The 22389-nt window shown below is 38.4% G+C and overlaps 2 protein-coding genes across 2 annotated transcripts; both read left to right on the top strand.

Annotated features, from left to right (window-relative positions):
• Positions 1 to 760: 760 nt before the first annotated feature.
• On the top strand, positions 761 to 1922 carry LOC131439309 (omega-amidase NIT2-like). The gene is made up of 2 exons (XM_058610187.1): positions 761 to 918; positions 978 to 1922. Exons 1-2 carry the CDS (start codon positions 891 to 893, stop codon positions 1814 to 1816), a joined length of 867 nt encoding a protein of 288 aa, XP_058466170.1. The 5' UTR covers positions 761 to 890; the 3' UTR covers positions 1817 to 1922.
• A 103-nt stretch (positions 1923 to 2025) lies between these two features.
• Positions 2026 to 3414, top strand: LOC131439314 (omega-amidase NIT2-like). Its single transcript, XM_058610199.1, has 3 exons — positions 2026 to 2261; positions 2386 to 2453; positions 2509 to 3414. The coding sequence occupies exons 2-3, from the start codon at positions 2444 to 2446 to the stop codon at positions 3339 to 3341; spliced, it is 843 nt and encodes a 280-aa protein (XP_058466182.1). The 5' UTR covers positions 2026 to 2261; positions 2386 to 2443; the 3' UTR covers positions 3342 to 3414.
• The last annotated feature ends 18975 nt before the right edge of the window (positions 3415 to 22389 follow it).

Raw genomic sequence — 22389 nt, 5'->3', positions numbered from 1 at the left:
AAAATCCTTTCAGGCCTATTTAAGATATGATTCTACTGACTATCTTAGGAAACAATCAATGTTGAAAAACACTATAGGATATATTTCTCCGTTAACACTAGATGAGTCTTCGTGAAAAAAAACATCAATTTATTTAGAAAAATGTACTGGATAAACTGATATTTCTTGTTTTTTAGAATTTCTTTTGCGTTCTGCAACAATGGCGGTTTTTGTAAATTGCTCGTTAAGTAACTCTTGAATAAAATGTTTCCCAAATAAAATTTACTGCAGCTCGAAAGATGTTTTCTAGGTGGACACCCGAAAAGGAACTCAGATCGATTGGTGATGAAAATGTGGATACGAAGGGCAAAGTTACACCACTATACGATATATGTTACGCGCGAAAATAATATTTCGACTGCAAACTAACGCTATCGATTGACTACCATCTGTTTGATTTTGAAGAACTAGTGCAACGAATCGGGTGTGTGTACTTGCTAACCTAGCAGAGAACAAGCAAACACACAAAGGTACAGCTTACGCCATCTAGCGGATTGCATCTTTTTCACGTGGAAGCTTATTTGGAGTGGAAAAGACACTTGTTGGAATATATGGAACATTCACATGAAGATTGTTAATAATGGCACGTGATTAAAACATTAATTCAAAATTGTTCAAGTAGAGCGATCATTAAATATAAAATTAAGATCCATAATTGAAACATTCGGATGAGAGATTTTTGAGCGATAAGTGTGGTTTAAAACTAGTACCGCTCAAATCATCAGCTGATAGGTGCACGAAATTGTCGTTAGAGGATGTTGCGGTGCTGTTTGTTATCGTGAAACTTCGTCTTCGTGCGGTGCTAGAACGATTGATAAGAGATTCGGCTCTAAACAATTCACTTCAGTGCTATGAATATTGCGCATAACATGGCCAGAGGTACGTGCATTATATTTCCTTACCACATCAACAACACAAATAATATGAATTCATTTTAGCCGGTTTCCGCATTGCTCTACTACAGCTTAAGGTAGGTTCAAACAAGACAGAGAACGTAGAAAATGCCTTAGGGAAGATCCGTAACGCCGTACAGGAGCATGGTGCCAGGGTCGTTGCCTTACCGGAGTGCTTCAACTCGCCGTATGGAACAAAGTATTTTTCCGAGTATGCTGAAGAAGTTCCCACTGGAGAAACCAGCCAAAGCTTGTCCGCCGTGGCGAAAGAGCTGGGTATTTATCTGATTGGTGGAACGATTCCGGAGAAGGTTGACACCGAAAATAAAATTTATAACACCTGTACGGTCTGGTCCCCGGAAGGGCAATTGTTGGCGAAGTATAGGAAAATTCATCTGTTCGACATTGATATACCTGGAGGAATCACTTTCCGTGAGTCAGACGTTCTAACCGGTGGTAATCAACTGGCCGTAATTCCAGTGGACGGTGCAAAAATCGGCATTGGAATCTGTTACGACATACGTTTCGATGAACTGGCGCGTATTTATCGGAACCAGGGTTGCGATGTGTTGATTTATCCAGGAGCGTTCAATATGAAAACCGGACCGCTGCACTGGGAACTGCTGGCAAGAGCCAGAGCCAACGACACCCAGTCGTATGTGGCCACAATTTCTCCCGCGAGAGACAAAGAAGCCGGCTACATAGCCTGGGGCCACTCGATGGTGGTTGATCCTTGGGCAAAGGTTGTGGCATCAGCGAAGGAACACGAAGACATAGTTCTGGCGGATGTTAATCTGAAAACCGTGGACGAAGTGCGAGCGCAAATTCCGATATTCAGACAGCGCAGAACGGACATGTACGAAACAAAGCTGCAAAAGAGTTGATCATTTGACTTGAATGATTCTTTTGATGCTGGCGTCAATGCAATGAAGTTGAGCCAGTGCCAGACGGATATTTTAGTTTGTTGAAATAAAACAGGTTTGACTTTGACTTCGCTTTATTTTTTTTTGTTTCAGGCAGGAATTTAGATTTGAACAGGGATGTACTCACATTCAAGGGGGTGATCTGGTATTCGATTGACCAAATCTGGTAATTGTGTGTGAACGCGTGTCTTTTAAAGTTCGACTTGTTATGATTCTGGAATAACAATCATTACTGGTTCGAACCGCTTTCAATATTTGTTCAATTCGGCTTCCAGCAAAGACAAGTTATGTTAGTAACTTCAGCTGTGCAAAATTTGCGCATCAAATCCTACCATGCTTAAAATATAGTGTGCATGCAGTATCTGAAGTCGTTTGGTGGCGCAGTTGATGAAAAAATTCTTACCCGGTCAGTATCAAATTTTGTGTCAGCTTATTTGTCTTGACGAATCTCCTCGCACGATTTCCTACCATTATCAAATAACGTCCGACTTGCTATCACAATATATTTTTTTGCCGCAAATAAAAAACAGATAAGAGTTTCGGTAGAATATATTCACACCAGTGTTTTGATTGAATATTAGTGAAAATATGACCAGAGGTAAGTTCATTTTCTATTCATCTGGTTCCTCGAATGATTTATTGTTGTATTTTAGCCGGCTTTCGCATAGCACTTCTCCAGCTGAGAGTAGGACCAAACAAGGCAGACAACATCGGGCATGCCTTGGAAAAGATCCGTTGCGCTGTCAAAGAACATGGCGCCAAAGTTGTAGCACTGCCAGAGTGTTTTAATTCACCATATGGAACGCAGTATTTTGCGAGTTTCGCCGAAGAGATTCCAGATGGAGAAACCTGCCAGTACTTGTCGGCAATAGCAAAAGAGCTGGGTATTTTCCTGATCGGTGGAACAATCCCGGAGAAGGTTGGAAATACAATTTACAACACCTGTACGGTTTGGTCCCCGGAAGGGCTCCTGTTGGCGACGTACCGGAAGCTTCATCTGTTTGACGTTGATATTCCTGGGGAAATCGTTATCCGTGAGTCGGATGTGCTTACCAGTGGCAATCAGTTGGCCGTAATTTCAATGTTTGGTGCTAAGATCGGTATTGGGATCTGCTACGACATTTGTTTCGACGAACTGGCACGTATTTACCGTAACCAGGGTTGCGATATGCTAATTTACCCCGGAACGTTCAACATCAGGAGGGAACCGTTGCACTGGAGGCTGTTAGCTAAAACTAGAGCCATCGATACCCAGTCGTACGTTGCAACGATTTCTCCGGCGAGAGACAAGGAAGCGGGCTACGTTGCATTTGGTCACTCGATGGTGGTTGATCCGTGGGCAAAGATAATTGTTTCGGCGAAGGAAAATGAAGAGATCATTTTAACGTATGTAAATCTCAAAACGGTGGACAACGTGCGTGCGCAGATTCCGAATTTCAAACAGCGAAGATTGGATTTGTACGACACAAAGATCCAGGGAAGTTGATTGCCGGAATTGAATGTTTTTCCATCACCTTCATGTAATCAATTTCTTAGTAAATATATGAAATCAAAATGAATTTGTTCATACTTCATTGTAGAATGCCATGTGTATAAATTTGGTCGTTACGGTCAGTGCGGCTCCAAGAATATGGGGTTCTAGCAAGCTGTATCTGTTCTTAGTCGTAGTGAAGAAATTCTGATCGATAATTAGTGGGTGGGAATGTCGGAATGTCCATCGAATAATCGAGTAATCGGTTATACTGAATCGATTGGAAACTAATATTCGATTACGAAACTAATCAAATAACTCGATAAATACAATAATAATTATTGATAAATAACTCTAATAATCGTTTAAAATTATTGAATAATCAAGTAATTTGAAAAATTCATCATACTGATTTCTGTATGATGAATGCTACTAAATAAATATTAAATTTGTAATTGAAAGATCCAATCAGCGTGGCCACCGCAGAAAAGTGTGATGGTGATTGTTTTGATAAATCGCAAGTATTCAGACAAATTTTTGGCGATTTTTTCAATTTACTCGAGTTTGAAAGAATGCACATGATAAAACCTCACAAATACAAATACATGTTGTTATCAAACGTACGATTTGAAATTTTAAACATACTTGAAAATCTCGGTTGAAATTTGAAGTCACCGGATCACATACATATTTGATTGGAATGGTAAAAACATAAGCAAATAGACGAATAAAATAAATTTCAATCATCAATTACTTTCTAACCGTTCAACCATAAAAACTAAAAATTTCCCAGCTTTGAATACAAGACCAAACCTCGTCTCTTCGAATTTGATATTTAATTTTCGTATGTTAGTAATTGATTCATAGGAAAAAGTATAAAAGCCAGTAGTTTTAGCAAATATTCAAGTCAAGTTTGAAAATTTTCACCATCACTTAGTTCGAAGCTCGTCACTAGAGCAGCGCAATGATCTCAGGAGGGTTAGATCAGCCTCCTGTTATGACGGCATTAAACTGTGGCCAGCATCATTCTGGAAAAACCAAAACAATGAAGAAGAATGGCTAACCAAAAATGGGATATTACAAACTACACACTTGGATTTTTCCCCCGAATCTCGGCAAAACTTTGCCGAGATTTGAACAGCCAAGTGCTCGGCAAATATTAAAACAACGGAAATTCTCGGTATTTTTTATTTGACAGATAATTTGCTTTCACCAAGTTTTCGGTTTCGAGAAAACTAAAGGGTGATTTTTTAAGAGCTTGAGAACTTTTTTAAACAATAAAACGCATAAAATTTGCAAAATCTCATCGGTTTTTTATTTTAAACGTTAGATTGGTACATGACATTTACTTTTTGAAGATAATTTCATTTAAATGTTGACCGCGGCTGCGTCTTAGGTGGTCCATTCGGAAAATCCGCTTTTTTATCGACAAATTTTGTTCAGCGATGAGGCTCATTTCTGGTTGAATGGCTACGTAAATAAGCAAAATTGCCGCATTTGGAGTGAAGAGCAACCAGAAGCCGTTCAAGAACTGCCCATGCATCCCGAAAAATGCACTGTTTGGTGTGGTTTGTACGCTGGTGGAATCATTGGACCGTATTTTTTCAAAGATGCTGTTGGACGCAACGTTACAGTGAATGGCGATCGCTATCGTTCGATGCTAACAAACTTTTTGTTGCCAAAAATGGAAGAACTGAACTTGGTTGACATGTGGTTTCAACAAGATGGCGCTACATGCCACACAGCTCGCAATTCTATGGCCATTTTGAGGGAAAACTTCGGAGAACAATTCATCTCAAGAAATGGACCGGTAAGTTGGCCACCAAGATCATGCGATTTGACGCCTTTAGACTATTTTTTGTGGGGCTACGTCAAGTCTAAAGTCTACAGAAATAAGCCAGTAACTATTCCAGCTTTGGAAGACAACATTTCCGAAGAAATTCGGGCTATTCCGGCCGAAATGCTCGAAAAAGTTGCCCAAAATTGGACTTTCCGAATGGACCACCTAAGACGCAGCCGCGGTCAACATTTAAATGAAATTATCTTCAAAAAGTAAATGTCATGTACCAATCTAACGTTTAAAATAAAGAACCGATGAGATTTTGCAAATTTTATGCGTTTTATTGTTTAAAAAAGTTCTCAAGCTCTTAAAAAATCACCCTTTATAAATTACCGAGATCTTCGTCGCTTTTGGAAATAAACTAACGACATTATCGGTGTTTAAGCATGTGAGCTAATGCCGAGATTTAAAGCAAATAATTAAAATAAAATTTTAAATATAAAATAAACATTCCTGCTAATCATTGATTTAGTTGAACTGATAGGTAAAATAAGAATAAAATATGTCCCCAAACATATACGCCGTAGAATGGATGCACTTCCACGTAATTTACAGTAGAGAACACAATTAGATTTTCCGCAGCAAATCAGATTTCGGCAACAGCGAAAGTAATGGCTCGATAAAACATTGAATATTTAAGGAAATATATCATACCGGAATCCAATCAATTTTATGCAGTAGATTAGCGTCGCGGGGATCTTAATCTCGTAAGAATGCTCTAGGGGATTTCTTGTCACGAATAATCGTTGAACATTGAACATATTGCTATTTTCGGATTCAATTTTTATCTGCAACTATCTCCACATGCACTTATTTACATCACTAAGTTTTGCACTGAAGAAAAATAGTTACTTTGATAAATCACCGAATTTCGGTTGTCTAGAAGTTGTTTACCGATATTTCGGTAAGTTAATATCATCAATTTGCTGATTTCGGGAAAATCGACCAATTACTGGTAAACACGGTAATTTACAAAACCGAATATCATCAGTATTACAATTTGAATTGTCGAGAAATCGGAAATAAAAAACCGAGAATTTTGAAAAAAGCTATCTTAGCCGAAATTTTAGTATAATATCGCTTTGCCGTTCGTTTTCAGCATTTTTTTTGCCGAGATCAAAATTAAGTTTTTAGTGTGTGTTGACAAATTGGATGAGATCATTTACCGTCCATATCGCCTAAATAGAGTTTTAAAACATTTGTTCACGATTGGATACGGTTTGTTTTTGAAATTTATTAAATAAAAGTAGAAAAGTGTGAAGATGATTGTTTAAGATATGTTCTTCGATTTTTGTATAAGCTTGTTTGTAAACAATACCGCTGAACTGTCAAGTATGGATGCTTGTTCATTCGTGACGTCACGATAAAAAATCTAATTAGATTTTTTATCATGACATCACAAATTAACAAAAATTCATCTTTAACAGTTCAGCGGTACTGTTTACAAACAAGCTTTAACAAAATCGATTAAGATATCTCAAACAATCATCTTTACACTAGACTATTTATAGATTTCTTGAAGTTTACTTTTATAGTAAAATCGATAATATTTCGAATAAAGTACGAGGTTTTGAAGGCAAAGGCGTCGATTTTTACAAATGAACTGCCGATGTTTGTTTACATATCTATTAGGTTTTGCACGATGACGACACAAATGAACTGCCGATGAATCAAGTTCATCTTTGACAGTTGCCGTGTACTATTTTTTGTTTTGTGACTGCAAGTTAAAAATTGAAAAAATGACGAAAAAGTGCCTGTTAAAAACGTATTCCACAGTGAAGATAACTAAAAAGATTGCCCTGTATGTGTTTCCATCATCAAGGAGCGATATATGTATGAATCTGTTGAGTGTGAGTCGACTTGCAATTTTTACATTCGAACGATGAACTTCTGATGAACATTTAAACTGTAAACAAGTACACGTCGACTGTCAAAAAAAGTTCATTGTGTTCATTTTTGTGAGGTTATGTCATGTTCGTGCAAAACCTCATTAGGTTTTGCAAGATTACTTCACTAATGAACTCATGATGAATAGTTCATTTTTGACATTTACCGGTGATTTGTTTACACATCCATTAGGTTTTTTTATCGTGACGACACAAATGAACAAGTATTCATCCTTGACAGTTCAGCGGTACTGTTTACAAACAAGCTTAAACAAAAATCGAAGAGCACATCTAAAACAATCATCTTTACACTTTGCAACTAGTCACTTTTATTTAATAAATATCAAAAACGAACCGTATTCAATCGTGAACAAATGTTTTAAAACTTTATTTAGGCGATACGGACCGTAAATGGTCTGATCCAATTTGTCAATAAACAAACAAAAGAAATTTCTGTTTACAAACAGTACTGCTGAACTGTCAAAATGTGTTCATCCGATTGAGGTTAGCAGTGACGGTAAAAAACCTAATTACATTACCCCACAAAATTCAATGAATGAACATTATTTGACAGTTATCAGTGGTTTGTTTACGCGTTCATTCTAATTTGAACACGTGTTATAGAAAATGTTAACAAACCACTGGTACATGCCAAACATGAACTATATTCATTACGAGTTCATCTGTGATGGCATCTTGCAAAACCTAACTAGAAACAAACAAGAAAACAACTAGTCACTTTTATTTATTAAATCTCTGAAACGAACCGTATCGAATCGTTAACGAATGTTTTGGGACTTTATTTAGGCGAAAGGATCCATGAACGATCTCATCCATTTGTCAACTAGGTTTTACACTATAACGACACAAATGAACTGCCAATGAATCAAATTCATTTTTGACAGTTACCGTGTGTTTGTTTTGTTTTGCGACTGCAAATTAAAAATCGAAAAATGACGAAAAAGTCAAAAGAACTAAAAAGCTGGCCCTGTATGTGTTTCCAGCATCAAGGATCGATATTTGTATAAATCTGTTTAGTGTGAGGCGACTTGCAATTTTTAAATTCAAATGATGAACTTTAAAACTGTAAACAAACACACGGTAACTGTCAAAGAAAGTTCATTCTGTTCGTTTTGTGAGGTTAAAATCATTTTGTAAGGTTCGTGTAAAACCTAAATAGGTTTTACACGAACATGACATAACCTAACAAAAATGAACAAAATGAATCAATTTTGACAGCTATCAGTGGTTTGTTTATGTTTTCATTGCGTTCATTCTAATTCGAATACGTGCTAATAGATATGTAAACAAACCACTGATAGCTGTCAAAAGGTGAATTTGATTCATCGGCAGTTCATTGGTAGTTCATTCGAGTAGTCATCGTGCAAAACCTAATTTGCTAACCGCGGAGAACTTTTCGAATGAACTGCTGAAGGCAGAGTTGCCATTGTTCCAGATTTATCAGACATATGTCAGATAATAATTTTTTGACAGAGCTGTAAGGGAATTTTTAGGAGTGATCCAATTCTAGAAGCATAAGTTTTGTCAGTTTTAAAGTATAAATCTGGAACTAATAACAAAAAAATATGACAATTTTAGTGGTGTATACTTATTTTAAGCTTAACGGTAGAACTGTTCGAATAAAGAAAACTAGAACGGCAGGTTAGGTATACATTTGTTTCAATTTCAGTACTATTATAGATCTCCTCCCAGCGGCTGAATTCGCTCGAACACACCAGATGTTTTGCCGATTTCAATTCATTTTCTAAATTTCTTCCTTTGAATGAACCTTTAAAAATCGTCTCATGAGCCAGAGTGTTACGAAGTGTCATTTTTTTCTTCAAAAAAAAAAATCGTGTATTCAAGAACGATGGCAATTTTGGCTCAAATCGAGTATATAAGAACGACGGCAAACTGACTTTAAGCATTGGGCACTCCATCCGTGCAAAGCATTGGTTTGTCATTAGGTTTTTTTACTGTCACTGCTAACCTCAAGCGGATGAACTTATTTTGACAGTTCAGCGGTACTGTTGTTAAACAGACTTTTTTTTTGTTCGTCTTGTGACAAATTGGATGAGACCATTTTCGGTCCATATCGCCTAAATTAGAATATTAAAATATTTATTCACGACTGTATTTTTGAGATTTACTAAATATAAGTGACTAGTTGCAAAGTGTAAAGATGATTGTTCAAGATTGTTCTTACATTTTTGTTTAAGCTTATTTATAAACAGTACTGCTGAACTGTCAAGGATGAATGCTTATTCATTTGTGACGTCACGATAAAAAAATCTAATACTGAATATGCGTGTAAACTTTCACCCAAATTGGAACAAGATGGTCCTGATGTCACCTTTTCAGCTGTTAATTTCTGGAATTGCTCACTGCATCCAAAACAAAAAACGCTGGGAAATGAAACACAACCTATGTTTTCAAACAAGGAATGGTTTGTTTCAAAAAAAAAATTAATCGTTCAAAAAAGCTACTTGGAGCGCTAAAAAACTTTATTTTCAATTTCCTAAGCTGCTTTGTGATAGAATCAGCGAAACTGTTTACACAGTTTCAGCAGCTACTTACATTACTGTTATAGAAAATATTGAAAATGAATTTGCCTTCCAGATAAACAATTTGTAACAAAATGAAGACACATATTTTGTAAACCTGGATCAGATGTGACGAGCTTTGTGATTTCCTTACTTAGGATGTTCTGGTGGTCGACCTCGACCTCTTTTGGCAAGCAATATGCTTCAGTGACTGAAATTAAATCTCGCCATTTTTTCAACAAAGTTTACACTGTCTATTGTAGATGACGCAGTGATATAAGGGAGTTACCGACAATTTACCGCTTTGCACCGCTCACCACATTGCTCCGCATTCCCTTACAAAACTGTAACTAATCTCTTTTCTCCAAAGGTCACTAAGTGTTGCGTCTCATCCAGAGGTTCAGCATCTACTCTGGATTTACCCTTAACATAAAATTTACTTCACCGATCATACTGAACTACTGAGAACCATAAAAACATTACGAAATAATCGAAAGAGAAGATAAGCTAAGGAAAACTGAAATTTTCGGAGCAGTTTGTGAGTTGGTTCCATGATTTAAAGACTGTCCCAGAAAGCCATTTCGCAATGGTTCAGAATCTGTCAATTTTTATGGCTGCGTCCTGTTGTTTACACTTGTGCAGTTTCGTTTTCATTAGTTTGTTTCGAAATGCGTGGACTTTCAGCAGAATAACGTCGAAAAATTGTGTACAAATGGTGCACAGAACGCGGACTGTCACTGAGAAAGATAGCAAAAATGGAAGGAGTAGTCCGAAAAAAGAAGCATCGATCAGGCCGAGGGTTCAAAAGCTGTACAATACGATTCTTGCTGGAAATTTGAACTGCATAATCATGGACGACGAAACCTACGTGAAACTCGATTACAAATCCTTGCCGGGACCACAATATTATACGGTGCGAGAAGGGCAAGTGTTAAACCAGTCCGAGACATCGATTGAAGTCGAAAAATTTGGTAAGAAAGCTATGGTATGGCGAGCAATTTGTAGCTGCGGTAAGATTTCGAAACCCTTCATCACCACTGCTTCAATGGTTGACGACTTCTACCCATGATTCGAAGCCACAAGAATCCTGTTGTCTTCTGGCCAGATCTTGCTTCTGCCACTACTCGAAATCAACGGTAGAATGGTATACTACCAAAAATGTCACTTTCGTCCCAAAAGACATAAATTCCCCAAATTGCCCACTACTTCGACCAATTGAGGAATTTTGGGCATTAACGAAGGCACATCTTAGAAAACATGTCTCAGCAGCCGAAACCATTCAACAGTTCGAAAAAGATTGGAAAAAAGTGTCAAAACTTGTCGCCAAGAAGTCTGTACGGAATATAATTAGGAACGTTCGCAAGAAGGTACGCCAGCTTGCCTACAATGGCTAAGTAGCAAATGTTGAGAATAATATTCTGTTGTTGTAGTCTAATATTATCAGTATATCAAATAAAATTAGAATATCTAACACTTGTGAATTATTTACAGCGAAATCAAAGTGCGTCCATACTTTCTGGTTCAGTCTTTACTGTTTCTATCCATTCCGAGTTTTTCCATTCAATTTCTCTACTCCAAAAGCTACTGGAAAACCATTCCAACAAACGGGGGTTGGTTGATTGTACCATTGTTTATCTTTGATTTGAGCGTCTTCATGAGCACTTTTTCCTTTTATTTATGTTAGTTGTATACACTGTAATATTGGGTACAAATTTGGAGATATAATTTTCGATTAAAAGTTCTTCTTTTTCAGACTGTATATCAAGAGTATGCTATCATTACAGGTCTTAGTGTAGAATGAATTGAAGTAGTCCTACATAAGCAAACTAAGAAAATGTTTGGATTCCGAAGCATGGATAATGGTTCAGCATTAACCCATTGCAATCTACGGAAAGGCAACGCTGTCAGACTTATGTTCAGTATGAAGGTACTCGAAGAAAGTAAAGAACTAACGCAAATTAGCATGATAAACGAGACGATAGTAGCATTTACCATTTTCACTGTTCCCATTCGGAGGACAGTGCTAAATCCTAACGCAGATCGCAATGAAAAAAAAAATAAACAAGAAACAAGGCCAAGCACGGACAGCACAATAAACGAACCGTTTCACGCTCATTCCTGAAAGAAAGATGTAATCGTATGACTATTCATCACTAAAGTTTGCTCATTTATTTTTCATATCTCATCATCCCGACTGTACCGAGATGCGGAGCTAACATCCGGCCGGGTTTCGCAGAACTTATGGCGTGTGGTCTTATGTACCTGGCGAGCAAAGTATTCTCCGGAGTAGACATCTTTCATCTCGCTTTGGTAAAGTTTGCAGTCCATGCAAATCCCCAGGAGTCATGCGGTCCAACGGTCGACTATTTCATGGTGTTTGCTGTGCTGTATCACGAAGCCGCGTCTCCGCCGGTGTCTTCTCCGAATTGCATATGTACTGTTACAAAGCATCCTTACAAAGTTGCAGTTGATTCATCGGTCGCCGAGGTATTTGAGGTTCGCCTTTTCATACCCTGTAGGGCTACATACTGGGTTCGATTATTACTTTGATGCACAGCCTATAGGAAATTTTCCGGTACTGTCCGCCTTCTGGTACTTTACCGCCCCATCCTTTGACATCCTCAACTCAAGTCGGACGTCTTCAACCCCAACACCGGCCGGAAGCATAGTGGCCAAACGACTAAAAAATAGCGTAAAGTACCACTCAGCAAATAAAATGGATATAAAGCTGTGCATTGTTTTACTAGCTCTCCATTTTTCATCGCTTACACTAGGGAAATGGTCATGTAGAAGGAACAAAAAAAAAATAGTCCAAAGATTTTTTCCAGGAAGCCCTCGAAAAAAAATAACACAAAAGATTTTCCCTGAGAGGACAAAACAACAAGAAGACGAACTCTTAGCGCACCCACACCAACCAACTTGCCGCAATAAGCATTCGGAGAGGGGTTTTCCGCCTGTGAGAGGCTCGCTGACGGCCCAGCAAAAAAATAAAAAAAAACTGGTGAGGATTATAAGCCATCCCTCCGATTCCGGTTGTTTACTAGTGTCAGTTTACCGGAGCAGTTGAATAGCATTGGCAGTCCGTTGGTTCTATGTGCCGAAGGTAAAATATTAAAGTTTGCTGTTTTGTAGCACATTCATTGTGGATGTTTTCTCTGGAAGGTGTCCATGTTGAGAATAAGTATACGGAACCAGGAATGAGCGGCGAGTTCCGAGCGTTCCGAGTCTTCGATGATTAATGAACAGAAAAGCACTCGAAAGTCATGCTGTCGCTCTGTCTCAATTCACCCAGAGTAGTGCGATGTCACGTAGACGTGATTTAGCATTGCAGTCAATGAGTGAATCAGGGTGTAATGAGGGTATATGTGACAAAAAATTTGCCGATTTTTTCAATGAGTTTCATATGCCTTGGTGTGGTAAACTGTGTGTGTGTATGTCTGCAACGTCAGAAGCCAACTAATGTGAATGTTTATAGAACTCATTTATTCAGATTTGGAATATAGTCATCCATTCCCAAGTAGCAATTAAAACTTGTTAAAATTGACATGTTTCACAGTTGCTACAGAACGGTTATTTATGTGGGATATGTTAGATAAATTGTTTCACACGTTTTTGCACAAATGTGAAAATCATTCGAATTACTGCTTATGAAACCATGTATGTATGTGTATGTATGTATGCGTGAAGCCACCATCAGTTCAAGGCATTACCAATGTATGCGGGTAGACTTACAGTAGATCCGAATTTGATTATCAGATAGCTTTCAGAATCCATTAAAAATCACCGTTGCACACGACTTTGCACGTATGGATATCTGTTGAATGTCTGTTGGATATCTGTTCTCTGTGATATAACATAATAAAAAAAAGTACAGGTGTGTAATGTCAGAGACATAACTGGATGTCGTGAATACGAATAAAACTGACACTCTTTCTTTATACTTCCGAATATCAATTAGTTGATCGATTGTGTGAATTGTGCAAGTTTTGCCCTTTTACACTATTACAATTTGAAACGATACACCTAAACTACAGCAAAGATTAGTTACATTAAACATTCTGACACACAAATATTACGAAATAACCAGTATAGTTCCTTATGATAAAATAATGGTGGTTCTGGAAAGAACCTTTTATGAAGGCGTTCGTGATGGAGAGTGACGAGTTTAGTTCAAATTCCGATGGATACCATTGACTTCCGATGGATACCGCTGACTTCTGTAATCTATTTCCAGGATGACCTGTTGTACGTGAATGCGATACTGATATGTGGAGTCTCCTGCTTCTTCCGTTTGCGGTAACAAGCTTTGTATTTCGCTCGGAGATTCCTCGATCGCACCATAATTAACACGATGACAACGACAGCCAAATTCGAAGTGAGTGGCTTCTGGGTCGGTGCTATGCATTTTATATAACAAATCAGCAGAAAGTTTACTACAAACTACAACTGATGGAAAAATGGTCCGTGTACAGTATGGTGAAGTAAAATTTCGCATAATTCTTTGGGTATAAAATCATGGTTCTAAATGGCACCTTAGAGAATATCGATTATTTCATTTCGGATGTCAATATTTCAGTAAAAGAAACTATTAAAATGCTGTACGGGATTAATTTCTGGTATCCCAGAATGGCCGAATTGTATAATTCTCTAAGATAAAGGGTGATTTTTTAAGAGCTTGAGAACTTTTTTAAACAATAAAACGCATAAAATTTGCAAAATCTCATCGGTTCTTTATTTTAAACGTTAGATTGGTACATGACATTTACTTTTTGAAGATAATTTCATTTAAATGTTGACCGCGGCTGCGTCTTAGGTTGTCCATTCGGAAAATCCGCTTTTTTATCGACAAATTTTGTTCAGCGATGAGGCTCATTTCTGGTTGAATGGCTACGTAAATAAGCAAAATTGCCGCATTTGGAGTGAAGAGCAACCAGAAGCCGTTCAAGAACTGCCCATGCATCCCGAAAAATGCACTGTTTGGTGTGGTTTGTACGCTGGTGGAATCATTGGACCGTATTTTTTCAAAGATGCTGTTGGACGCAACGTTACAGTGAATGGCGATCGCTATCGTTCGATGCTAACAAACTTTTTGTTGCCAAAAATGGAAGAACTGAACTTGGTAGACATGTGGTTTCAACAAGATGGCGCTACATGCCACACAGCTCGCGATTCTATGGCCATTTTGAGGGAAAACTTCGGAGAACAATTCATCTCAAGAAATGGACCGGTAAGTTGGCCACCAAGATCATGCGATTTGACGCCTTTAGACTATTTTTTGTGGGGCTACGTCAAGTCTAAAGTCTACAGAAATAAGCCAGTAACTATTCCAGCTTTGGAAGACAACATTTCCGAAGAAATTCGGGCTATTCCGGCCGAAATGCTCGAAAAAGTTGCCCAAAATTGGACTTTCCGAATGGACCACCTAAGACGCAGCCGCGGTCAACATTTAAATGAAATTATCTTCAAAAAGTAAATGTCATGTACCAATCTAACGTTTAAAATAAAGAACCGATGAGATTTTGCAAATTTTATGCGTTTTATTGTTTAAAAAAGTTCTCAAGCTCTTAAAAAATCACCCTTTATTAAACATTGATTGGATATAAACTATTTTAAACACTGTTGCGAGTGTAGCATTGTGAAAATTGGAAAAAAACAAATTATCTTGGATTTGCACTACACTGCTAATTTTAATTTTAGATTTACAAAGATGCAATCATTATAGGTCTTTAAGTAACATTTAGAGCCATTAGAAGGGCTGATTTTGCATAAGGTTCCACATTGTTGTCCATTTTCCGTTGTATTTTGCTCCAATGCAAGCGACCACCAACAGGATGATGTAATCGATCTTCTTCGAAGGGCAACTGGCTCTGCGACCTGAGCGTTTGAGGTTTTATACCACGCAAAAGGTCATTATTGACGGCTGCAGCACCCGACGATTGAAGTCCAAATGAAAGTACGACCTGAGCGTTTGAGGCTTTATACCGACTGCTCCACCTGACGATTGAAGTCCAAATGAGAGCATGACCTGAGCATTTGAGATTTGATAACACGCAAAAGGTCTGCTCTCATTATTGACGACTGCTCCACCTGACGACCGAAGTCCATATGAGAGTTGCGACCTGAGCGTTTGAGGTTTTTAACCACGCAGAAGGTGCACTATCCGAAGCTGGTGGTTGATTAAACCATTCCCACGACGTCTGCTTCCATACAACGCACAAGAAGAAATGATCGATTTTCCTTTTTTTTTTGCATAAATATCTGTTTATTAATCTTATTTTTGTGTATTACATCAACATTTTACAGTACAAGTGTTTTGACCCTTTGGCCTTTCATCTTTGTTGTTCATACGATTCGTTATTAATAATAGGTGTTTTTTTTTCCATAAATACGTTTATTTCTTAAGGCAGTTTACATAAGTTTTTCTTCGCCGTAGCATCACTTTTACATAATATTCTTATCCTAATTTAATTCTAACATAGTCACAACGTTTTGAATTTATTAAAATATATTCTCTTATAGCTTAAATATCATCTTAGGTAACTCGTCATTAATTATGAAATCTACTCGGAAATATTATTTGAACCAAACGATTAACTTCTATAAATTATAAAATAAGCTGTTATTTTCAGACATTTTGTTGATAATTTCATAAACTGTTTCGAGTTTGTTTGTATCATTACATAATTTTTATTCTAATTTAGCTATTGGTTGAACTCATGGACGCAGCTGGGATCAGAACTGTCTTAAAAGGGGCCTTTATTAAATTGAAACTCCAATTTTCTTTATGAAATGATAAATAAGTTTCATGTATGAAAGGTCACGACAAGCAAGAATGTCTCGAACTGGGATATTGGATAGTTTACCTTGGGTACGCAAAGAATTTATTAGTTGAGATCTGACATCACGATACTCCACGCATGTCCAAACGACATGATCAATATCCCGATAACTTTCTCCGCAAGCACAATGATTAGTCTCGGAGAGCCCAATTAATAATAGGTGTTTTAGTTACTCTTGTTTTACATACTAATGTTTAATCATAATATTTATTTTAATTATTTATAAAATATCTACCTACTTATAACTATCCCTAACCTAATACGTACAAATTTTGAATTATTTGTATTTCAGAGATTGAGCACCTCTCTTCAAATTTCGTGCAGTATTGTTCGAATTTTTGTTCTAGTATATCCAGTGAGGCCATCTCATGTACTTCACTAGTCCTTGTCCAAGGGGGTAGATTTAGAATCATCTTTAAGATCTTACTTTGAATGCGCTGAAGCCTAAGTTTGTGTGTTCGTGCACAGCCCCGCCAAACAGGGACTGCGTATTCAATTGCGGGGTAGATGATTTGTTTATAGACAGCCATCTGATTCTTCAGGCACAGTTTAGATGTTCTACAAATCAGCGGATACAGAAACCTGATGAGTATGCTGCATTTTTTAACGATTTTGTCAACTTGTGACCTGAATATCAGATGTCTGTCAAAGGTGAGTCCTAGATAGATAACTTCATCTGACCATTGAATGACCTCATCACCGAATCGTATTCTGCATTCGTCTGATGGAACAAGTTTTGGAGATCTTGAATGTGGAAACAAGATGACCTGAGTTTTTGCTGCATTGATCACAATTTTCCAGCTTGTAAAATATTCCGTTAAAGCGTCCAGACCTGTCTGTAGTTTATTCTTCAGAGCATTAATGACACGACCTTTGTAAAAAATGGCAGTATCATCAGCAAATTGTGACAGAACACCACCACCTGGAAGAGGTGGGATGTCTGATGTGAAAATGTTGTATATAATGGGACCTAGGATACTTCCTTGGGGTACACCAGCAGGAATAGTAAATCTTTCTGAAAGTGCATTATTCAGAGAAACCTGGAATGCTCTATCTGCAAGATAATTTTTGATAATTTTAATAAGATACATGGGAAAATTATACCGATGCAGTTTGAACACCAGTCCATCGTGCCACACATTATCGAATGCCTTTTCAATATCCAATATTGCCATGGCAGTCGTTTTGGACACTGATTTGTTTTGCTGGATGATGTTGTTAACCCTTGTGAGTTGGTGGATGGTGGATCTTCCTTTCCGGAACCCAAACTGTTCTTCCAGAAATATATCCTGTTCATCTGCGAAAGCAAGAATTCGCCTTTGTATTGACTTTTCAAACAGCTTGAATAGGGCAGAGAGTAAGCTGATGGGTCGATAGCTCTTGGAAAAGGAAGGATCTTTCCCCGGTTTCAAAACTGGGATAACTTTAGCTAACTTCCACATTGAAGGGAAGTAACCAAGCTCCCAGCACCTGTTATAAATTTTAGCTAAGAAGACAAATGAGCGAATACTCAAATGTTTCAGCTCAATGTTGAATGTGTTGTCGAAACCGGGGGCCTTCATATTTTTGGATTTTTTCACAAAAACCATCAGCTCATTCGCAGTGACTCTACTTTCCTCAGGAACCAAGCTGTCTGATTGGTCAACCTCAGCTACGCTATCAGCAACGGCTCTTTCATATGGACTAACAATGTTAAGTCCTAAATTGTGAGAACACACAAACTGCTGGCCTAGCGCATTTGCTTTCTCTACTGGTGTGATTAAATGTATTCCTTCAGCTGCGTCCTGGGGTGACATCAGAGGAGGAATAGGCTTCGGTTTTTTCTTAAGCACCTTCGTTAAGGACCAGAAGGGCTTTGAATGTGGGAGAATTTCTTGAAGCTGTTGCTGGAAGTTCCTGTTGCGAAGCTCAGATATCCTTTCCTGGATTATCCTAGTTAAGTTGTTATAAGAAGTCTTCCTATCTAGGATGCCAGTTCGTTGATACTGCCTCCGGTAGATATTCCGAAGTCGGATGAGTTTCTTGGTGACACTGTCGATTTGAAGAGAGGAACTCGGCATATGTTGTACTGGAACCGTCCTATCACGAGCGACTGTGATTGAATGCTGGAAGGAAGATAGGGCTGCATCGATTTTCATCGGGGAATCAAGTGGCAAATCGATATTAATAAGTTGGTCGGCGATTTGTTGAAATTGGACCCAATCGGTGCGATAATAGTTCCTCCGAGGTTGAATAGGCACTGTTTCTGGTGAAGATCCCAACGTCAATATTACTGGAAAGTGGTCAGAAGAGAGCTCGTAGAAGACAACCGGAGAGTTGTCTATGGCGATGTTGCTGATGAATATATCCAAAATGGAATGAACTCCCGATCTGGAAAGTCGCGTTGGTTGATCCGGAGCGAAGATGTTGTATTGTCCAGCTTCGTAATCTTCGGCAAGTACGAATCCGTTTCGATTCTGTCTTCTGTTTCCCCACAGCTCATGCCGTGCGTTCAGGTCCCCAGCAATGATGAATTTGTTTTGTCGTCGAGTGAGCATAGCCAGATCTCGCTTCAATGATGCACACGTACCATCTCGAAGATTGGTTTGTTTGGGGCAGTACGCTGCAATGATGATGATGGGTCCCATCGTCGTTGTAATCTCACAGATTACTCACAGAGGCTGACAGAAGCCTGTGCTGAATGGATCGTTTAATGGCAATGGCAACTCCCCCTCCTCTGGTAGTTGCCCTGTCGAGCCTGTGAATCCTGTAATTGGAAATAAAAATAGAAATTTCAGGTTTAAGATGAGTTTCAGTTAAAAAAGTACGGGTGTGTAATGTCAGAGACATAACTGGATGTCGTGAATACGAATATGACACGATTTATTTATGCTTCCGAATTCGAATTGGTAGTTCATCGATTGTTTGAATTGTGCAACTTTCCCCTCTTTCATTACTAGAAATTTAAACGATGCGCCTAGACTAAATTACAGATTAGTTACATTAAACATTCTGAAACGCACTTAAATACTATGAAATAAGCACTATAGTTCTTTATAATAAAAAAAATGGTGACGATTTTAGTTAGTTCAGCACGCAGACTCTGAATTCTAAACCCATATTCCAGAACTAAGCTCTAAAACATGAAGACGATTTTTCGCCATGACTACCAGAATGGGTTTTATAGAGTACAGTAAAGTAAATTTCCGCATAATTCTTTAGGAGTATTATTATGGTTCTAAAAAGAACCGAATAGAAGAAGTCTGGAATAAAGAACTGGATCATGAGTTCAAGAACTAAATTTAGAACCAATAACAGACTCAGAATCCAGTTACAATTCTAGAATTGCAATTTCGAAACTCAAATTAGTTCCGGAATACAGTTCCAGAATGGCGTACCTATACAGAGCCTGGCGTACCTATACATGCGCACGCTGGTAGCTCAGCCATAGCCGAAGTCAACACCGGAGAGCTCGGATCGGTTGGCTCGGCCGAATGCGGAGTGCCCTTAACTCTCGCGATGGCAGTCTGCTCGCCTTGAAGGCCAGCAAGCGAATGAAGATTGCTACCTGAGCGTTTGAGGTTTTAACCACGCAAAAGGCGCTCTCTTCGTCGCTGCTGGTTGATGGTTTAACTCTCGCGATGGCAGTCTGCTCGCCTTGAAGGCCAGCAAGCGAATGAAAGTTGCTACCTGAGCGTTTGAGGTTTTAACCACGCAAAAGGCGCTCTGTCCGTCGCTGCTGGTCCCACGACGTCTGCTCCCATCGAACGCACGAAAAGAAATGATCGATTTTCACCACGGTTCCCCTTTTATACGCATTCAGTTGAAGATATGTGCCTGACTACCTCAAAATCGTCGTCCTTGCGCGAAAAACCCAAGCGAAAGTAAAGAGTTTTCCGCATTATTTTGAAATTTTGAGAAAACTTAATTTTTGAGTTGTTTGTGGTTATCTCACACTGTTCAAAATATTATCCTAAATTCCTGATCATATTTTTGATGAAATGGTGAAAGAATTATGTTGCTACCATTAATACAAGTCGAGATATTCACGATTAAGTTCTGCCCATTCTTCCATATGGCTAATTTTGAAAAGGCACCCCATAGTAAAGTAAGTCGTATTCACGACAATAGCAATATCGGCATTCTTCTCTTGAAGAAAGTCGGACAATTCAGCAGTTTTGCTCCTGAGTGAGCAAGCATTCCAATTTACTATAACCAACTCATTATATTGCATATTCGATGATGAATTTGCCTAAGGCGTTGATTTGATCTAACCGCGTTCTGCAGTTTCGTAGTTTTGTTGTCATTGTTTCAAAAATGACGATCAGTTGTTCAGCAGAAAATAAATCACCAGAGTCATCCTTTGCTTGTGGTTGATTATTGCCCCATCCAGGAGGGATTTTTGAGGAAGATTCTTTTTGTGATCCAGCGGCTGAATCTTTTGGATTGCTGCGAGGAAGTGGCGGCAAATTCGGAATATCCCTCTTCGGTGGGAGCCGTGGGAAATTAATTTCATCCTTCTGTGGAACATTCTTGCGCGTTGATTGTTTACGGGACGCCTGTTGTCGAATTTTTGTGAATTCAGCACGTTTGGGACACGATTTGGTAGTAGATGGATGGTCGCCATCACAGTTCACACATTTTACAGCGATGTCATCTAGTAGGCAATCGTTGGTATTGTGTGGTTCGGCACATTTCCCGCACCGACTTTTCATGTGGCAATTCCTCGCTCCATGGCCGTAGTTCAAACAGTTCGTGCACTGTGTGACATCCCGATGTACCGGTTTATACTTTTGCCATTCGATGATTATGTGAAATAACGATTTAATCGTTTTCAGTTGACTCATGGTGATGGAGCCCTTCTCCAGATGAATCAGGTACAGTTGATCTCTAAACTTTTTGTCCGTATTATGGCGCTTCATTTTAAATACCATCAAAGGCTTTAGTCCAGCCTCCGACAGTGCCTGCTTTAGTTCGGCTTCCATCATGTCGGGTAATCCTCGAAGTACAACCTTCATAGGTTTGTTGGCGGCAATATCGTGTATGAAGTATTCCGCTTTTGTCTGTTTCAGATAACATTCCACTCCTTTGTAGTGGTTCAAAGCCGGAACAGTTATTTTGTAGCCTTCAGTACATAAACGGATTGTTGCCTGTAGTCCTTTGCTGATCAGTGTGTTGAAATCCGAGCGTAGAGTTGGTGGGAAGCCCTTCAGGTAGAAAGGCGGCATTTTTTCCTTCTTCTGCAGTTCCTCTTCGACATCAACTGGCAGATCAGCATATTGGTTTTTACTCAGCAAACGGTCGTTTACCTGTACATCACTTGGCTTCAGACGCTTAGCATCCTTTGGATCCTTCTCGGATCTATGGCGGTTTTTACCCATAGCTTGGGTAGGTAGACAACTGCGAATAAAAAATAAAACAAAATCGAAATTAGTCGTAGTAGGTTATTCGTCTATCCACATCGAGTGTTAGATGACGAATGATCCAATTTTTGTTATGATCGATTTTCGACCACGGTTTCCCTTTTATACGCAGTCAGATGAAGTTATGTGCCTGACTACCTCAAAATCGTCGTCCTTGCGCGAAAAACCCAAGCAAAAGTAAGGAGTTTCCGCGTTGTTTTCAAATTTTTAGAAAACCTAATTTTTGAGTTGTTTGTGGTTATCTCACACTGTTCAAAATATTATCCATAATTCCTGATCATATTTTTGATGAAATAGTGAAAGAATTATGTTGCTGCCATTAATACAAGTCGAGATATTCACGATTAAGTTCTGCCCATTCTTCCATATGGCGAATTTTGAAAAGGCACCCCATAGTAAAGTAAGTCGTATTCACGACAAAATAATATAATATAATATAAGATGATATAACACAGCATAATATAATATAATTTAGCACAATATAACATAACATAATAAAATATAACACAATACTTATACTTATAATATAATATAATATAATATAATATAATAT

This window comes from Malaya genurostris, chromosome 1 (assembly GCF_030247185.1).
Source record: "Malaya genurostris strain Urasoe2022 chromosome 1, Malgen_1.1, whole genome shotgun sequence".
In the NCBI taxonomy this organism is placed as follows: Eukaryota; Metazoa; Arthropoda; class Insecta; order Diptera; family Culicidae; genus Malaya; species Malaya genurostris.
Note: the sequence above shows the minus strand (reverse complement) of the source record. Positions and strands in the feature narration are given on the sequence as shown.

Coding starts and splice junctions, on each gene's coding strand:
- LOC131439309 (XM_058610187.1), top strand. CDS start 891: ATGAATATTGCGCATAACATGGCCAGAG. Junction 919..977: donor TGCGCATAACATGGCCAGAG/GTACGTGCATTA, acceptor AATTCATTTTAG/CCGGTTTCCGCATTGCTCTA.